The sequence below is a fragment of the Cornus florida genome, unplaced genomic scaffold (assembly GCF_030987335.1).
Source record: "Cornus florida cultivar Cherokee Brave unplaced genomic scaffold, ASM3098733v1 CherokeeBrave_3.0.0_Hap2_Chr01, whole genome shotgun sequence".
Lineage (NCBI taxonomy): Eukaryota > Viridiplantae > Streptophyta > Magnoliopsida > Cornales > Cornaceae > Cornus > Cornus florida.
In genome coordinates, this window is record NW_026775571.1 from 59,778,636 (window position 1) to 59,800,811 (window position 22,176).

The 22,176-nt window shown below is 29.8% G+C and overlaps 1 protein-coding gene across 1 annotated transcript; it reads right to left on the reverse strand.

Moving 5' to 3' along the window:
* Positions 1–2,754: 2,754 nt before the first annotated feature.
* On the reverse strand, positions 2,755–4,903 carry LOC132273107 (jacalin-related lectin 19-like). The gene is made up of 4 exons (XM_059774139.1): positions 4,700–4,903; positions 3,593–3,785; positions 3,351–3,403; positions 2,755–2,994 (listed from the first exon to the last, which is right to left on the reverse strand). Exons 1-4 carry the CDS (start codon positions 4,901–4,903, stop codon positions 2,755–2,757), a joined length of 690 nt encoding a protein of 229 aa, XP_059630122.1.
* Positions 4,904–22,176: the final 17,273 nt, after the last annotated feature.

Genomic DNA, 22,176 nt, shown 5'->3' on the forward strand with positions numbered 1-22,176 from the left:
ACCATATAGTATTAATCCTAATATAACAATTTTGGTATATACACATTATACGTATAAATAGAGAGAGAAGAAGAATGAGCGAGAAAGAGAGAGGGAGAGAGTTAGTTGCGACTAAGACCCAAGATTGCCGATTCGAGGAAAGGAATCCGGAGAGGACTGTGATTTGCATAGTGTTGCTCATAATTCCTTTGGCAAGTCTTGCTCTTCTTGTTCCTTTTGAACTTATAAAATTTTCACCTTCTAAAATTGAAATCCGTATGTAATTACACTGTTTAAGTCATAAACTCCTTTTGATTATGAAGTTGTGGACTTAACTTGAAAACGTTTTAGTAAATTTCTAAATTTATAAATTAAATTTGTGATTCATGCTTTGATATTATCGATTTCGATTTGAACCCTAGTTACGTTTTTGGATACTTATAATTTCATGTTTAAATTTGTTTAAATTCATTGTTCTTGCCTCAAACTTTCAAAACCAGTCTTAAATTATTATGTTTTAGTATGAGAACCCTCAGCCTATAAAATAATTCATGCTCAGGTGATTTCAGTCGACTAAAATTGTGATTTCAGCCGACTAAAATCTAGTTTCAATTGAATGAAACTCATATTTCCTGCATATGTGTTTTTTTTTTCATAGTTGATACTCATTCACACATGTCTCTACTGAGGCTTGAACCCTTGACCACTCTTTGAGAAGTAAGGGTCTGATACAGCTAGGCCACTGGCCCGTTGGTGTGTTTTAATCCCTAAAATTCGATAATTTTTTGAAATAGTGATGTTTTGTCATAGGCTCGAACCCCTGGACCCAAGCTCGACCTTAGAGTAGTTCGCGTAAGGTATTGTGCTTCACCGAAATCATTAATTGGAATAGATAAAATAATTCCATGTTATATATGCATTATAAATGATGCTTATCATATTGTGGATATCGATTGTGATGTGGAACCATAGTGGGCTGACTATTAACACAGTCTCACAAGTACGATGATTTGACAAGGCATGGTTGAGTTGTCTGGGTTCGTGGTATGATCAATTGGCATGGATGATACTTATAATTTCTTTTTACATGTTATGGATATTGCGTTAAAGGTTTTGTTCTTTATTGGGTTTATCGGTTCTCTGTTTTTGCTGTAGTAGAAAGGATTTACTCATGAGTTTAACCTATTGTTGTTATTTCGGATACACGTCAGTTTCAGCCACAGGGTTAAGGATTACGTTCATTATAGCTTTAGTCTTCATCATCCTTTCGTTTCCGGTTATCACAAAGTAGGGATTTGATATTACTCTATAGATATTTTTATGGATTTTGGATTTGGATTTAGGGTCCTTGTTTTACGGGATTCTCGAGTTGTAATAAATGAAGTTTAAGTATTTGTGGATGTTTGAGCTTATTTAATAATAGTTATTTCTGCTGCCTTTAATTCTTTTATTATTGCATATTGTATTTTATGCTTGTTTATTTATAGGTGTGTGATAACTCCTAATTTTTATATACAGGTCTAGTCAACTTATATGTGGAAATTAGAGAGTGTCACAGCACATCCATATCCCATGCCCTTTTACCTGCTATACTTTAATCATATGGTCAAATTCTATTAATGATACCCTATTTTGTATTGAAAGATTAAATTTCACTTCTCCAAATTTTATAAAAATTCGTATTTATCACTACTTATATCTCTTTGATTATTAAAAGTGATTTGCAAAATAAAATTCTTGTTACCCTTTCAAATTCCAATAAATCATTTTAATCGTGCTTTAAAAAAAAAAAAAAATCTAGAAAAAAATTGTTAATTATTATTATTATTATCTTTGTTATAACATATATCTACTCTGTTTATATATATATATATATATATATATATATATATATATATATATTCTTAGTTGTGACATAAAAGAAGATATAAACAATAGGATGGTGTGAAGTGGTGGTGGTAGTGCGTGTAGGTGGGGCTGTGAAGTAATGGTGGTGGTGCTTATGAGAATATGTTAATTTTGAAAGATATTTTAGTCAATCAAGTTAATCAAAAAGAGTGACATTGGGTAAATTGATAATTTAATGTGCCATAGGGTAATAAGGTCATTTCATCATGTCAGATGTGTCAAGGGTGTCTTTGTTAACATTTTCAAACTTGAGGGGGTGTCATTGTTCAGAAAATGTCCAATTTATTTATGACTGTCATTATGGCAAATCTCAATGGCGTGTCACTGTAATTTACCCTTAAATATATATTTTCCTTTTTGAGGTATGAATGATATATTATGGCTATAAACAGAGTTTGGAATCTTGGATTAGGTAGATATTTATACTAGTTATCCATCTGAAAAATAGATCCAATGTCATGTGATTTATCAAACCATATACTTAAACCAAATAGAGAGCATAAATTTTTTCATAACCAACAAGATACTTTTTTTTGCAAGAACAACCATCAATTTATTATAAAAAAACACAAATTTGTCATAAAGAACACCAAGAGATAACATATGACATCTTATCACTGGATTGACACAATTTCATAAAATATATAACCAACCAAAACTTTCAGACTTAAGACACAAGAAAACATGAAAATTACTTGAAATCACAAATAGAGATACAAGTTTGTGTTGACTTAACCACTTTCACCAAGCATTAAAGACAACACAGAGCATCTATTATTATAATTGCAATGAATGCAAATGGAATTAAATTATTAATGATTAAAAATGAGGAAAAGATGGTTCGTGATCATCGTCTAAATATTTTTCTCACTTGTCGAGATATGCTCCAATTGCAGTAAGATATTTGTCAGACCTTCCATGAAATCCAATGATCTTGCCACTAGCATTGGACCGAAATTCAAAATTTTCTCCATCCTCCACGCCAAACGGTCCATATGTTCTTTTGTTGCTTTGAAATCCAAGTGACCGAATAACGACCATTTTATCAACTTGTCCATGGTACCCCCAAACTGAAAGCAGAAATTCATCTGGGTAGTCTAATTTGACCTACATAAGTTATATTGGTAAAGAAAAAGCGTAAGTATGCATGTTATTCATGTTTCCATAAATGAAAGCTTGAGTACTAATATTTTCAACAAAAAAAAAAGGAAAATTTTGTTACTATTATAATGTATTAAATGGAATATTATACTTAACCGTGGCTTTTATGCCATTTTCTTTTTTATTCTTCCTTTTTATTTTTTTAATTTTTTTAATGTTATGTTGTCTAGCTAGTTATTTTTCACACAACATGGGAGGCAAGACAAATATAAAATCTAATTAATTTGTGCATGACTCGTAGATTTGAAAATCAAATTGCATGCATATATATATATATATATATATATATATATATATATTACCGTATTTTGTTGTCCGCCGTCACTACCATGCTTTTTGCCCGATACTGGCTTTCCTTCAATATCATTATAAACAACTTGGATGGAATCAATTAACCATCCAGATTGTATATTTATTTCCCTTATGGTATTGTAAATTCCATCATCCCACTATTGTCCGCCAGTAGTTCCAAATGGACCGACACTACTAGGTATTATAGTTTGGAATGGCTTAATGTATACTCCAATCGAATCCACAACATCACCTTGCCTTCCAAAGAATCCAACAATCTTGCCAGAAGTTATCGGGTTCATAAAAGGAGTTCCTTCTTCCTTACCATATGGTCCATATTGCCTTATGTTGCTTTGTAATGTAAGAGATTTCACAACACGATCTGTATTGTTCTCTATGTGCCCTGATATTGAGACAAGGTACTCAGAAGGATAGTTTAATTTGACCTGCAAGTAATCATAAAACAAGGATAAACTTAGACATCACAAGTAATCATAGAAAGAATAAAATGCTAGGAAAATGATAGAAGATCAACAAAAATATTTGCCTACGTGAAAAATTGGATATTACAAGTGTTAAAGCCCACGATTTTTTTTCTCTCAAACTTTCTATTTTGTCTTTCCATGTTTTCTCAAACCACACTACAATACCTTGTTACAATAGATACTAGAATCTAGGTCCACGATTTGCAAAACAAAATTGGAATGAAACAAATTCGCGTCACAAATTTACAAGTTAGTATATATATATATATATATATATATATATATATATATATATATACTTCGTAATGTGAATTTTGGAGTTCTAAGATATACATGTATCTTTTTATGTGGACGAAGTCAAGATTTTATTTTAAGAGGGGCACATTGTACTTCATGAAAAAAAATAAAAAATAAACTAACAAATGACAAATATCACATCAAATCAATCCAAACAAAATAATAATAATAATAATAATAATTGCAAAATAATATACTATTCAAGAAGTAAGATAAGAAAAATAAATACTTAAAAATATACGAACCAGTATTGATTTGTAATATTTTCACATTCACTACAATTACTACTGTCCTTCTTCCTATTTTGAAAGTTTCGTCTGTTGCACGTTGGGTAACTAGCCAATTTTTTTTTTCTTAGCATAGATAGCCTCACTAAAATAAAAAAGTGATGGAGAAAGGAATCTATTTCAAGGGAGCCTCCACAAAATGGTATAGTCAGACATATATATATATTGAGACACTGATTTGTCTAACTAGGTAGCTTCCAAAAAAACATTAGAGGCATGACAAAAATAGAATCAAATAAATTTGTGCATGAGTTGCGAATTTGAAAATCAAATTGCACATATATGTATTACCGTATTTTGTTGTCCGCTATTACGATCATGTTTTTTTCCGTTAATTGGGTTTCCTTCACCATCATCATAGACAACATGGATGGTTCTAATCTCAGAGGCGGAGTATATAATTATTTCCCTTACTATGTTGTAGGTTCCGTCATCCCAAGGTTCCCCTCCTGAACCACCATGTGGCCCGAAAGTAACTTTCTGCTCATTCGCCATGGAGTCCTTAAGGTATAAATGAATTTAGTACTTCAAGTTTGCATGAGAAAGTAATTAAATCAAAAGGCGATATATATATATATATATATATATGTGTGTGTGTTTGTGTGTGTGTGTGTGTGTGTAGTCATGTGTTATATGTGTGCAAGTATGCAATTCAAGAAAAAAATAGAAAGACATAATTGGTTGCGGAGGAATACAGATCATTAATTAATGAACTAGTTACCAATAGGATCGAGAGTGAAGTATTTAAGGATGTGCACGGCATTTAGACTTCTCTTTTATTATTTTTATTTTAATAATTATTAACAACAAACAAACTCACAAACCTACTTGTCTTAGGGAGAGGAGAAATCATACCATTGGACTATATATACTCTTTTGTAATATATAAATATAAACTACGAATTTACATATACTAAAATATATCCTTAATGTATATTTCGAAAGGAGAATTCAGAGATCATACTTATAAAACTTAGTGAAGATGAGGGAGCTTATTATTATTTGTTCAACAAACTTGAACCTTTTACCTTAATTTTTTTTGGAGGTGTGTCTCCATAAGTTTAATCAAATTATAATTCTTAGAAACTTCTCGCTAATTTTTTTAGAGAATTACTCTTAAAGATTATGGAATGAAGGCGTAAATATTGTTGCCGACGAATCAATAATAATATAGGTGGAGAAGTTATTTTCTTTTTCTCTTGTTACGTGAATATGAAGAACAGAGACTTACCCATCTCTGTCTATAAAATTAATGCTGATATATATATATATATATATATATATATATAACGTTTGAGGATCAATAAAGAAAAGTAAAACAAAATTAGAAAATAAAAAGATTGCATATGTAATAGCCAAAAGAATGGAAAATACTTAACATACCAAAAAGAAGTTGAAGAGCTGTGTAGAACAGTGACGAAGGGAACAAAATGAATATTAGCTACTAGGAAAAGAAGGAAGAGTTGGCTTGAAATAAAAGGGAGATAGCATGGGTATATATATAGCCAATGGAATCATAAACAATTTCCTTTAAAATGTTTATTATAAAAACAACGTGGACTAAATTATTCAAACCAGCTGCTATAAGAAGGGGCGGAGCAAGAGCACCCAAAATTTGCCAAATTTCTTCTTTATGCCTACAAAAAAAGTTTTGCATTTTTTTGTAAATGAACTAACTTTTGGCCAAATACTCATACAAAATTTTAATTAACCCCAAAAAATTTTACAAAATATTTATTTATTCACCCCCAAGAATTATGGATAGTAAAATAAATATAACTTGAGCCCACCACATCAAAGGAATTGTTTACACCTAACTTAATAGTAGTTGAACCTTATACGTGATGTCTCATGAGGATTCAGGGTCAAGCCCTTGTTAGTCATTTTCTTTACATGGTAATATTGATCTTTCATCATGGTAAGAATGACATATATTTTTCAAAGAGGAAATAAAGTAATGAAAATATAAAATAAAATTAAATAAAAAATCAAAATTAAATTTTTTAAAAATTGAAACAATTGTTGAATAAAATTTAATTTTTGTTTCATTTTCCCTATTTTCATTTCTCTTTTTCGTATTTTATCAATATTGATCTCTTACAATCAGCCGCGTGAAACTCTGGGATGTTGATCCGAACGTATTAAGTGCATTCTCCTATTCTAATGTTAATTTTGTCATTGAACTTTGAAATGAATACCTTTCTAATATGAATTTTTAAAATTTGTACCTTTTTAAAATATAACTTTAAAATTAAACATGGGTGGTTTAAATCTATAAATGTTGAACTTTGCTTATCAATTAATAATTTGGAGTGGAACTAGGGATATAGATTGGCTTGCATGCAATTAGATGTATTTGAGCTTTTATACTTTGTTTACAGATGAGTCGAAGAAAATGCATAAATCGATTACCAACTATTCAACAACATATGGTTTTATTAATTAGGTAACAGATGCTTATCAGACAAATATATATATATATATATATATATATATATATTGAGAAGAGAGGTGGTTGATAGGATCTTACAAAAATATGCATATATTAATGCTGTTATTTTATTTAAATGATATTATGTCATTTGTATAAGATACTATTGAAATACTTAATAGTTTTAGTCTAACAAATCCTACCATTACCAACCTGTAATATATCAGAAAAAGAATCATTTTCTTGTGAACAGTTGCCGCCCCCCCCCCCCCCCCCCAAAAAAAAAAAAAAAAAAAAAAAATTAGCATAGGTATATTTAGCCCAATGTTAAAAAAATAATAATAATAAAAAAATAAATAAATAAAATAAAATAAAATAAATATAGTAGTAGTATTAGTCCCCCTCCATTTTAATCCATCTAAACAAGTCCAATATCTAAGTTACAATTTTAAAACAAAGGCCCAACTAAATAGGCCCAAGCTAAACAAGCCTTAAACAATCACTAAGTCAAAGCACTAAAAACTCCTAAATTTCTAATCATCGAAAAAATTAAAGAGCTCACTCCTTCTCTCCTTCTTTCCTTCTAAAGTCTAACCCTATTTCCTCTAAAATTTTCTAACTCTTTAATCTTTGGATCCCCAATATTCCCTTGTTTAATATTAGCCCCCCCATTGACAATTCTTGAATTCGCCCTTGCTCGTGAAGGAGATTTTTTTTGTGCGATTTTGTTATTTTAATGAATATCTATACTATAACAAAGTCCAACACGAGCCGAACTGTTAAAACTTGGCTGGATCATTCACATTGGAGGGGACAAATTACGACATGTTCCGCCAACACAACTCGAATACGACACGTGATAAATAGGTTTGGATTGATTATAAAGGAATTCAGGTCATAAACAGGTTGACACGATTAACTCGTTTACTTAACCGTGTCGGGTTAGAGTTGAGAGGTTCAATTCGTGTAATCCGTTTATGACCCATTTAATTTAACATGTTATAATCGTGAATGTGACCTATGTAATATGTTACCTATTTAAACCCAATTATTATGAATAGTTAAGTCATTTCAACAGTTTTCTTCTTATTTTGAATATTGGGATTAATTGTGACAAAAAATTTCTATTATTTATTATTTAATTAAATATTAAATGTATTATTTTGATAAACAAGTTATTAAATGGTTTATTACGTTTACCCGTTTAATAAACAGGTTGGATTAGTGTTGAGAATTTTTGATACGATTATTAAATGTATTGAATTTGAATTTACCTATTTAATATAATATCCTTACATTGATATGATAAGATTATGATTCACGAATTTCAATTGCCACTGCTAATTCACACCAAACGGAATTAACATGTCATTATCTATTATCAACGTTGTTCAATTATTATAGTGTATTAACAGGCTCAAGTAATCACATTTTCTCATTATAAAACACTTGATTATGTGTTAGCAACATTATTCAATTACTACACTGTTTACATTGTAAAATATTAAAAGGCCAAACCGACCCGTGCAGTCATTTTCCACACGCATACATCACAATAATTTGTTTCTGTGTTTTTTTGTCCATCACCTGTGTGGATCTCAAAAATGACGGCATTTCTTTAGCAACGTGAACTGATTAAAAAGCAGACAAACCTCATAATTGTTAAAATACGAATAAATTCAGTATATGTTATATATATATTAACAAGACAAGTTCTGTTCACATATTAATTATATTCTTTATAAGTTCTCTTCACATGTTAACCATATTGTTTATTTCTGTTCACATGTGAACTATACTCCCTATCATTTATCTGAACTTGCTCGAATGTGGTAATTTGTCAGTGTCTTTTGCACTTGTTCATATATATTAACAAGACAAGTTCTGTTCACATATTAATTATATTCTTTATAAGTTCTCTTCACATGTTAACCATATTGTTTATTTCTGTTCACATGTGAACTATACTCCCTATCATTTATCTGAACTTGCTCGAATGTGGTAATTTGTCAGTGTCTTTTGCACTTGTTCATGACATACTTGTCTATAAGATCGCCACAATTACCTTTTTTGAGGCCAACGTCCTTGTTGACCACACTTTCGGTTGGGTCAGACTATGATATCATTTGTTACGAGTCATTCCATTATATGTTATGATATTATCCATTTTGAACCTCGAGTTCATATTGCTTTGCGCTTGAGTTTTAGCCCAAAAGGCTTTATATCAATTAAAGTGATACACCTACATATATAACATTTCCTCTTTTCACACCCAAAGAATTTGAGTTGTAAAATAAATTTAACTTGTGTCCTTCCAGCATCAAAAAAATTGTTTGCAACCAAAAGGAATTGAACCTTACACCTAATGCGTCACGACGAAATAGGGTCAATCCCTTGTTAGTCATTTTCATTAAATAATGCTTACAAATATATATATATATATATATATATATATATATATATATCAGTCTCCATCGAGTCTTGGGAGTTCAAGGAAAAATCACAAATATATATACTAAAAAAAAAAAAAATAAGAATAACTTTTTTTTTTTTTTTTTTGGTTTAATAAATTAAGAATAACTTGCTTAGATAAAATGTTACATTTTTTTTCTTAATCTCTTGTCATGGTAAGAATGACTTATATTTCTCAAAGTGGAAACAAAGTAATAAAAGTAAAAAAAATCAAAAATAAAAAATTTAATTTTTTAAAAATTGAAACAAGTATTGAATAAATTCTAATTATTGCTTCATCTTCTCTATTTTTATTTCTCTTTTTCATATTAGACTTCATCACTATTGAATTTCATAGGCTTTAAATTATTACATAGAACTTGACTAAATTGAATTCCACATAGCCAGGTGTAAGGTGGAACAACGAAAATTCCGTTTTTACATTTTTTTAATTCTGATAAACTTATTTTTAATAATTTATTTTTAATTCTGAATTTCAATAAAAAAAAAATTTGTATTTTAAAAAAATATAACTTTTAAGGTAAACACTGGTGGTTTAAATCTATTGAATTTTGCTCATCAATTAGTACTTTGGAGTGGAACTAGATAATTTATTTTTTTATTATTTAAATGTTATTATGTCATTGGTTAGAGATACACTTAATAATTTTAGTCTAACAAATCGTCCCATTTCCAACGTCTATTATCAAAAAAGAATCTTTTCTTGTGAAGGAGATTTTTTTGTGTGATTTTCGTATTTTAATGAATAGTATAACGGAATCCAACACAGCCCGAGCTGTTAAAACTTGGCAGGATCCTAATATTATTATAATCCACACGAATCACACTAATATGTCATGTCATTATGTCTTAGCAACATTATTCAAATACTACACTGTTCACATTCTAAAATATTAAAGGGTCAACCCGACCCGTGCAGTCATGTTCCACCACACACACACAAACACACTTGTTTTTTTGGCCTATCACCTTTACCTGTGTGGATCTCAAAAAATGACAATATTTCTTTGGCAATGCGAACTGATTAAAAAGCAGACAAACCTCGTAATTGTTAAAAAACAAAATAAATTTAGTATGAGTTATATATATATTAACAAGATAAGTTATTTCACATGTTAACTATATTTTTTTATAAGTTAAGTTCACATGTTAACAATATTTTTTTATCGGAGCTTGCTAGAGTGTGGTGATTTGTTAGTGTTTTTTGCATCCGTTTATGATACATTCATCTACAAAGTCATCATAATTACCTTTCTTTCAGGGTTAACGTACTTGTTGGACACACTTTCGGCTGAATCAGACTCTAATATCATTTGTAATGAGTCATTCTACCGCATGTTATGATATTGTCCGTTTTGAACCCCAAGTTCGTACTGATTTGTTCTTGAGTTTTACCCCAAAATACTTTATACCAATTGGAGTGATACACCTACATATATAACATTTCTCCTTTCACACCCAAACAATGTAAGTTGTAAAATAAATATAAGTTGTGTTCTTCCACTACCAAAGGAATTGTTTGCACCCAAGAAGAATTGAACTTTACACCTGATGTGTCCGACGAATCAAGGTCAATCCCTTATTAGTCATTTTCATTAAATGATGCTTACAAATATATATACTCCCTCTGTCCTAAAATAAGTGTCATACTTCTTTTTTTTGTCTGTTCTAAAATAATTGTCCATTTTCTTTTTTCAAAATTTCATATATGTCGTAAATTTCAAACTTGAATATTCAAAACTTAAAAGGGCAATTTAATAACTTTTCAGGTAAATAATGCATGTCCCATATGTTCTCTTAAAAATTACTATTCTCCAAAAACGACACTTAAATTGAGATGAAGAGAACAAGGAAAAATCACAAGCATACGTACTAAAAATAAAAATAAAAATTCAGTGGGTAAATTAAGAATAACTTGTTTAGATAAAATGTTACATTTTTTCTCATAATCTTTGGTCATGGTAAGAATGACATATATTTCTAAATGTGGAAACAAAGTAAAAAAATAAATAAATAAATAATAAAAAAATTAAGAATTAAATTTTAAAAAAATTAAAACAATTACTCAATAAGTTCTAATTATTGCTTCATCTTCTCTATTTTTCTCTCTTTTTCATACTATTAGACTTCATCACTATTGAACCGACATTCTCCTATTCTGATGTTGATTTTGTGATTTGTCTTTGGAATGAAAACATTTCTAATTAATATGACTGATCCCATCAAATTAAACACAAATTCAACCCTACATTACCCATTTAAAGAGATACACTGTTCCAAAAGGAAACTTAAAATTTTCTAGGCTTTCAATTACTACATAGAACTTGGGCAAATTGAATTTCACATTGCCAGATGTAAGGTGGAACAAAGAAAATTCCGTTTTTACATTTTTTTATTCTGATAAACTTAATTGAACCCATTTCAGTTCAATAATTAGAATTTGTATTTTAAAAAAATATAACTTTAAATTTAAATTAACACTGGTGGTTTAAATCTATTGAACTTTGCTGATCAATTAGTATGTAGTGGAACAAGGGATTTAGATTGACATGCAATTAGATGTATTTGAGCTTTTTATACTTGGTTTACAGTTGAGTTGACGAAAATGCATAAATCGATGACCAACTATTCAGCAACATATGTTTTAGAAATTAAGTAGTCGATGCTTACCAGACATAAATAAATAAATAAATAAATAATTTGAAAAGAGTGACTGTTGGTAAGATCTTACAAAAACATGCATGTATATACATACTAGAAATGATACTGTTATTTTATTTAAATGATATTATTTTACACAAACATGTAAAGATTCGATACTATTGAGATACTTAATAATTTTAGTCTACCAGATCGTACCATTACACAACGGGACGTAACATGTTATCTATTATCGAGATTGTTCAATTATTATAGTGTATTAACAGGTTCGAGTAATTAATTACATCTTCCCATTATAAAACACTTATATGTCATATCATTATGTGTTAGCAACATTATTTAATAATATACTGTATCTACATTGTAAAATATTAAAAGGCCAAACCGACCCGTGCGCTCATGTTCCACACACATACATCACAGTTATTTTTTTTTTTAATTGTGTCCGTCACCTGTGTGATATCAAAAAATTACAGCATTTCTTTGGCAATGTGAAGTTGTGAACTGATTAAAAAGTAGACAAACCTCGTAACTGTTAAAAAAACAAATAATTTCAATATATATATATATATTTATATATATATATAATAAGATAAGTTCTGTTCACATGCCAACAATATTATTCAGGGCATTATGGAAATTCAATGCCTTTTTAGACGGACGGATTTAGAAATTTATGTAAGGAGGAAAAATTTATGTAAGGGGAAAATTTTAATACTTTTAGTGGGGTAATTTTAACATTTTATGAGTATAAATATAGAAAAAATATAAATTTAGAGATATAAAATATAATATAAAAAAAATTATAAATCCGTCCCTCACCATCACGCTGTACTATACTGAACATCGAAATTTTTATCCTTGAAATTTCGTTTGTAAAGTTATTACCTTTACAAATAAGCAAACAAAACAAATTAATAAAGAGTGACTTGTGTTTATTCTTGAAATTTCGATTGTAAAGTGTTACTATTACCTTCACAAATTAGCAAACAAAACAAATTAATAAAGAGTGACTAGATTTTTTTTTTTCCTTTTATCCAGGAAAAAAATAATACACTCTCATTTTTTGTTCAGATTGAAATTTTCAACCTCTTTCACTTCAATGTATGAGAAAATCGATAAACAATGAGTCTTGACTCATCAGTCTTTCTTTCTTTTTATAAATAATTTGTTTTGTAGATATAGTGATGCAGGACAAAATTCTGAACAGTTCTACGAGTCCATTTTTTACCAAAATGAAGTGATTTTTTGGATGTAAACGATGCATTGAGAACAACCCACTAGCTTTACCTTATGGACTATGTTGGATTTTGGCTGAAAATTTTCATTTAAGACAAATTGAGTTTTATTACGTTATAAGAGGCCTATTGATTATTTCAGAATTTTTGTTTAAAGCCTAAAAGAAGTCAGATTGAACACAAATTTCATATTTAGTTGTTTTTATTGATTAGGCTTCTCATTATATTTTTCAAAATTTTTAGAGAAATTTTATTTTTAATGTTATTTTATTTTTGCTATTAGGTTTCTTTATATTTTTAGTTTTATCTAGTTAGTTTTCTTTTATTATAATTATGTGTGCTGCAAAGTAGAATTATTTTATTTATTCAATTATTCAATACAATATTATATTTTCTCTTAATTTATCTCTTATTTTGTGCATTCAAAGTTGTTGCTTTGTGGATTCAAAGTAGTTTATTGTGATACCCCTCAATTTCCAAACGTGGTTTGATCAGATCCTCGCCCAAAAATCAGGAGATGTCAAACAATTAATAATAGACAAACATGTAATACAAATGGTTAATTAAGAAATAATATATAATCGCTGAAAGGAAAACTAAATAATTATTAATAAATAAATCCCATCTACAAATCCTCTGAAATTAAATGCATTATAATAATAATAATATTAACTTCCAAAATACAACTCAGGAATTCATATATCATGAACCCCTAAATAAATCCCATAATCTGAATTAAATAAATAAGTCCAAGTCTAATATCAATAATAAAGGATAATGTTATAATCTTTAAGTCTGAAACTGATGTGGACCTGAAAAATATAACAATGGTAGGTCAATCCCACAAGTAAGTCCTCATTACTACAACTCAATTAGAGAACCTATAAACAATCTATCCCTAGCTAAAACCGATGTAATAGCTACATAGTCATGCATATATATACACACACTAACAGAGCAACCTCAACTTGATTGAGGGTATCACCTGAAAAATCGCACACAAAGTGGTCAAGAGTCCCCTATACTAGCAGAACCCACCAGTCACCTGTACAAGCTACTCATCTCAGGCAATATACGCCTCAGTCCTAACCACTAATTTCAAAAACTTAAGCTCGTATCAGAATAAATATATATAATATAATATCATCAACAACCAAAGCTATATCTAACAATGGCATAATATAGTGAGTTTAAACTTATTAACGAGTTCACTTAAACATCACATTTCCATATCTATCAATGGAACCATATTGGTGAGTATGAACTTATTAGCCATCTCACTAATTCTCATCCAAGCATCAAAACAATTCATCATTCTCATCAATATCATATCTAACAACGATATAACATATTATACAAGCATAGATCATATTTGTAGATCGCAGCGCATCAATATACCTGATTAAAATCATATATCCAACCATTGCATTTATTAATATAGCTTAAGCATCTTTAAGGAATAATATCAACTTATTAATTGATCTAAACCTTCTCTCTGCATTCCCAAAGCATACTAAATTATATTGAGTGACACTTATACATAATCATTGGATTCATTTATACCCCATTAAGACATAAAAACATGATGCAAATAACCAAACATAGCCCTCTTGTTATAGGGAGTTTCGGTTGACTTCTAGGGAGACTCGGTCGACCGGTTTAGGCAAACCGGTTGATGTTTTCCCCATGCGTCGACCGAAGCCTGCTGATTCGTGCTTTTGTTTTTAGCCTACAACTCATCCGTTATTGGGTCCTATAACATGGTCTATGTTCCAAATCAACTCCACAATTGATCTAATACACAAGTACATGCTTTAAAGATTAAAAACAAGGATTTAATACATGTGAAAGAAAGATTTAACAAGTTATATACATATATATGAGCATGCATATACAAGTCTGTTTTAGTTCATATAATAGCACAATAAATCCATATTAAATTCTCCGATTTAATCCTAAATTCTAGCATGTGATGTAAGGTTTATAAATTCTAAGGGGGAAAAGATAGAAAAGAGACTTGCCTTAGGATTTTTGGATTGAAAATCAACCGCACAAATTCTCCGACCTTCTTCTCCAACTCTAGAAACCTTCAAATCGTCACCGGCTACTCTTCCTTGCTCAAGTCACCTTCTCCTTCCTTTCTCTCTCTAGCCATCTCTCTCTCTGCCTCTCTATAAAGTCATGTAAAAACCCTCTCCCACAGACAATGCGTGCGCGCGCGCGCACACATATAACATGCATAATCCTAACTATATTATGATATGTAAAATAATACTAATACTAATAATAATAATAATAATAATAATAATAATAATAATAACACAACAATAAAATATATATATATATACACACACATGTACACAACTAATATATATATATATATACACACACATATACATACAATATGCGCATGGGCCTTAAGCCTACTTAACCCATAAAAACCTTCTCCATTGGTCCAGTACCTAAATCCTTTGGCCAAATCTCTTAAACCCCAAACCATTGCTAGTAAATAAATGAAACAAACCAAAGGACCAATGGCCCAGCGATATCACCTCTTCCTTCTCAAATGGGAGGTTGGGGGTTCGAACCTCGGTGGAGGTAGTGTGTGTGAGTAAATTGCTTTAACTTAAAAAATAAAAAAAAATAAAAAAATAAAAAAAAAATGAAACAAATAATAAGACAATTAATTAACAAATAAATAATTAAATTCACCAACACAAGAAGTTAAACAATTAATGACTACTAGATCACATCTCAAGCAATTCTAACAAGTACATACACATAACGAAATAAACAATCAAATAACACATTAAATTAATTAATAATTAATTAAATAATTAACATAATAAAATTTCAATACACATAAATAGCCAAATAAATCAAATAAAGTAATTAATTTAAATAAAACAAAGCTTTTTAAAATTAGGGTTTTTACATTTATTGTTTCTTGTGAATAATTTATCGCTTCTGTTTACGTCGGTTAATATCAAAATCATGTCTTTTCCTGGTTTGATGGTGATTGATCGTTTGGGTTGCTTCCACTTTGGCGACGACAATCACAAAGCAAAAGCCCCTTGAGGAGTCATGCATACTCAAGATCAGTTCGTAGTAACTGGTTTTGGAAATGGTAGCAACCAAGTTCGCGGTTTAATTCGAGTTCACGCTGATGATGTGTCTCGCAGCCAACCTAATTTGAATTATGTTTCTATTTATCCATGTAGGCCTCCAGCCTATACGGATTATTGTGATGATTTTTTCAATGATGAAGAGTTCATATTCAGTGATTGAGGTAGACGCAACAATCATAAATTTCAGGTAAAACTTGATCTACGTACTTTCAATAGGTGTATGATAAGTGCTAAAATATGCACATTTCAGCCCTAAAACTTGGATATATTAGAACCTTGATTTATCTTTATTTCCCAATCTTAGCATTAGTTTGATTTATGCCCGATTTCAGGTACTTAAAACTACTCAAAGCTTATTTTAGTGTCTTAAAGCTTCTATAAAGTCTTGGCAAAGAGGAAGGGGCAAAAAGGGGAAGAAGGTGTAGAAAATTGATCTACTCAATCGATCAAGCCCTTAGCTTGACCAATCGAGTCTCGATGGATCAAGTTTATACTCGATCGATCGAACATGCCGAGAGTCCTTCAAAACTTCATAATCCAGCCCTCTTGAAGGCAAAGTTGTGCTGCACGATATAAGTGACATTGGTGTACGGGGTATAGCCTATTTTGGCCAATAAGAGTCAACTATAAAAAGATTGTGTAGCCCTAATTTCATAGAGACACTTAGGATCAAATTGGGGACTCTATACACACTTTCTCTCTCTAGGGTTTCAACACATAAGAAAAAGAAGAAGGAGGCAAAGATAGAGTTGAGCTTGGAGCTAGTTGTTCTCACCATAAAGATTGATTTCCGATTCTCCAAGACTGGCTAAACTCTCCACTTAGGGTTTAGATGAACCCTAAGTTTGCGTAACTATATCTCATAACTTCATTTTTGGGGAAACTGTAATTGTATAATTGCTAGGCCTAGAGAATTCTTTGTTGGTTGTACTAAACAATGACATACTTTATCTCTATATCAATTTTCAATTCTCTTCACATTGTCTTATATTTGGATGAATTACTATTGATTTCTACCTTGAATGCTCTTTGTAATTATGTTTAAGGATGGCCTTGCATTTGTGCTAATTTGGATACACTTGCTATTTGATTTGATGAATTATACTCATATTTGATGAATTATACCACGATGTTGAGTAGGTTAAGTGGATAGTCCATTCTTGAGGTTGATAATTAATATTTATTGAATGCATGTGTAACATTATTCTTTGTTGATGATGTGTGCTTGTAGCCATGTCTCCATTATGCAATGCAATTTCCCCATTAATTAATTGAAGTTATTTGTGTAGTTACATAAGCTTAGCGGTGATTTCCACACCCTAAGTCCCTCTCTCTTTTGATTTCATTATATTTAACTCTTGCACCATTCTATTTGCTATTACACTTAGCTTAATTCTAGGATTAATTAACTCAAACAAACCATCATTGTCACAATCAAATGCTCATTGATTTTGAATTTAGTTCAAGCCATGCAATAGTCCTTGTGTTCAACCCTTACTCACACTACTCTGCGTAGTTGTAGTAGGATACTTGATTTTGAGATTGTTTGCCACCACACTTTATCACATTGCTAAATGTATCTCAAATTTTTAATTTTATAAATATTAAAAGTTTGCTCACATCGAGAAGAGGTGTAATACCCCAATATTTTAAAAGATTTATTAATTGAGATTAATTACTTTTATTTTATTTTTAAATAATTTTTTTGATTAAATTGGGATTAATTATTTTTATTTTATTTTTAACTAATTTGTTTTATTTAATTGAGTGCTTAGATTAATTGTCTTATTTTAATTAGATTATATTTCGTGAGTATATATTTTAATTGATATGGTGTTTTGCTTTGTGGAATGCTATGATTAAATTGTCTATTTGATTTGTATATCATTGTTTATTAAAGATAAAAACTTTAATAGGATTGGTTTTGGTCAGAGATGATTTGTTTATTGGTTTTCAGAGGCCTAGTAGAGAGAGCTTGCTTGTAAGGTTTAACTCGCGATTTGTTTTTCAGGTTATTAAAAGTTCCAAGTCTCAAAGTTGAAGATCCGCAGTTGGAAGACTTATCCATTCTTTCAGTTTATTCCAAAGTAGGATGATAGACTTATTTTATTTATAATTGACTGGATTATTAAATAATGTTTTTAGGGATCCTTGCATTATGGGATTTCCAGAGTTGTAATTTTGGAGAAGTATTAATGAAATTATTATTTTTTAGTTTTCTTCAGCGTATTATTTATTCTTTTTATTTCTTTTTGTACTCTGTGCTTGTTTAAATACTTTAATTATTTTGATATCCCTTAATTTTATGCGCGGATTTGATCAACCCGTGTTCCGAAATTAGGGGGTATCACAATTGGTATCAGAGCACTCCAAGTTTAAGTGTCCCTAGGGTGTATTTCGTTGTGTAACTTCTACGTTGTGTACTCTTTTACTTAGAGCTTAAATTTAGGATTCATTGTATTCTATACTCGGTCCGTTAGTGCTTCCTAAAGTTAAATTGGATAGTCTTGTCAGAATATGGTAGGATAGCGATTTGGAAGGTATTTGAGGAGGCAAGAACGTAGGTACCAGGATTGTATGCTAAATCAATATGTAGGGATACAATATCTATTATGGAAACTGATGAAATGACATAAACTACAAAAGTCGATAATTTACGTTCACATAGTAAACATAGGTGCGGGATAGAGTAGATAACTGAATTGCGGGAAGTTATTATTTCTACACTTAGTATTGTTCATGGAGAATGAATATAGTTGCAAAAATGGTTTTTAAGTTCTGTTTTGAGGATTGGGGTGTTCCAAGGTTATTTAGATCAAATTAGGTGATTTAAATGGTTGACATAGACTAGTTAAAATCTCAGAATGCATAATATACATTAATATGCTACGAACTTGAACAATATGAAATTTTTATCAACTTATATATTGGGAATGAAGGATTTAATTGCTTAATATTATTCTAGCAATTTCAATGTATATTTATATGATTTTAATCATGTATTGGCATATAATATAATCATGTATTTATCAAATTTTTATTATGCTTACTTCTGGATTATTTGATGTATAATTATATATGTTGCATCAATTATGGATTTTATATATTTATGCACCATTAAAATAATATGGGGGGTATTTTAGGGACGGATTAACGAAAAAGTTAAGTCCTACCTATTTGTGTATTTTAGGGATGGATTAATGGAAAAGTTAAGTCCTACCTATTTGTGTATTTTAAGGATGGATTAACGGAAAAGTTAAGTCATATCTATTTGTTTATTTTAGGGACGGATTAACGAAACAATTAAGTTCTACCTATTTATAATTATAAGGGAACGGATTAACCATAGAGTTAAGTCCTACTTATTTGTGTCAGGTCAACGGAATAATTGGATGTCATGCCATTGAAATAATATGGTTGGATAGTTTATTTTTATGTTTGGATAGAATGGATTTTATATATGTATAGATATGTACCACGACATGATCTTGAGTCGTAGGATCAATAGTTAGGATGGAGGCATATATTGCTGATTGAGATGGGTAGCTGGATTTAAGGGTGTGTGGGCCCGGGTAGAATGAGGACTCGTGACCATCTTTATGTGTGTTTTGCATGAGATACCCACTATCTGGTTGAGACTGCCTTAGTCCAATGAGAGTCTCTAGTGTGTACTTATATTTATCAATTATATAAATATGGAATTAGATAATTAGAAATATACAAATATTGAGGTATGTAGATTACAGGGTAAGGCGTATCAGAATATAGAATGTCAAGATGGAAGACAAGAATGATAGTGGCAATAGCCATCCATACTTCCAAAGTATCTGGTATGTTCGTTATTAGGTGTGATCAGTAGAGATCATTAGTGTTGTGCAGTCACTTTTCATATTAAAGTGGTCGAGGGGAGATGTTTCTGCGAATAATATTGTTGGAATATATACCTATGTTGTGAGGGAAGTTTATTTCCATTGAGGTTGTCACTAGTTAGATGACAACGTGGTTTATTCATTATAGCAAGTACGTACAGCAAAAAGAAGTCCTAGATAATATGAACAATTAGGTCTTTACTCAAATTGTCTCCCATAAGGGAAGTAATGTTGATTAGAAAGGAAAGGAGGTTATCATATCACTATGTAACGATTTATGTTTTATTAATTAAGTAATCGTCTATTGTTGGTAAGGATATAAATATGTATTTTGCACCATGTGTGTAAAAGAGTTTTTATTTGTTTTGCTACAAGAAATTACAGCAATGGAGATATTTTCCAATGCATATAAGTTGGTAAGGTTAGGTTACAAATAAATGCAACGAGCATAGATTAACTTAGTATATTCTTAATAAATTACGAGATATGCATGCTAATTATAAGTATGTAGGGATGGGTTAATTTCCCCGGAAAAGGAAGAATGAACATTTGGATTAAATAGTCAGAGTTTCATGTCATGGATTCGTGAATTCCGAGAACGAAATTCCTTTTTTAAGGGGGAAAGAATGTAATACCCCGATATTTTAAAGGATTTATTAATTGGGATTAATTACTTTTATTTTATTTTTAAATGATTTGTTTGATTAAATTGGGATTAATTACTTTTATTTTATTTTTAACTAATTTGTTTTATTTAATTGAGTACTTAGATTAAATATCTTATTTTAATTAGATTATATTTCGTGAGTATATATTTTAATTGATATGGTGTTTTGCTTTGTGGAATGTTATGATTAAATTGTCTATTTGATTTATGTATCATTGTTTATTAAAGATAAAAACTTTACACTACAACAAATTTGGTCTTTGGCGACAAACGAATTTGTCGCTAAAAGTACATATTTTGTTGCGATAAGATTATCACGACAAAAAAAATTTTGTCACCGGTTTGTCGCTAGAAGCCAGCCACAATATGTTTTTTGTGACAAATATTGATTTGTCGCTAGAGATGAGATATATTGTGACAAAATATTTTTTTGTCACAAAATGAATAAAAATTGCGACAAAATATTTGTCGTAAAATATTCAAAAATTGTCACCTTAAGATCTCCAAGACCTATGAAATTTATTGCTATTTATTATTATTTTGTGACGAAAGCAATTTTTTTCACTATATGTATAATCTTTTTGTGACAAAAATTGTCGCTATAAGCTATTTTATTATGACAAAAACTTTTGTCACAATATACATCCTATGTTATGACAAAAATATTGTCACTATAAGCTACTTTATCGTGACAAAAATTTTGGTCACAATACATATAACATGTTGCGACAAAATTATTGTCAGTATAAGCTACTTTTATTGTGACAAAAATATCATCGCAATATATGTCCCATGTTGCGACAAAATTTTTGTCAATATAACTAGATTTATTGTGACAAAAATTTCGTCACAATATATAGGGACATGTTGTGACAAAATTAGTTGTCGCTATAAATTATTTTATTGTGACAAAATTATTTGTCACAATATATATATTATGTTGCGACAAATACATTGTCACTATAAGGTTAAATATTCACCAATATATATCATGTTGCGACAATATTTTGTCACTATAAATGTTATTTTATTGTGACAAAATATATCTTTTGTCACAATATATCTATCATGTTATGACAAATACGTTGTCACTATAAGTTAAATATTGTGACAAAATTATATATCGTACCACTAATACAATAATATAATTTTGCTTTCACCTATTTAAAATTTGGAACCTGTAAATTAAATTAAAATATTAATAAACTAAACAATCTAAACCAAGATCCAAACATATCACTCAAAATCAATATATTTGATAATCAAATATAAAAGATAAAAACATATATTCCATTAAGAATT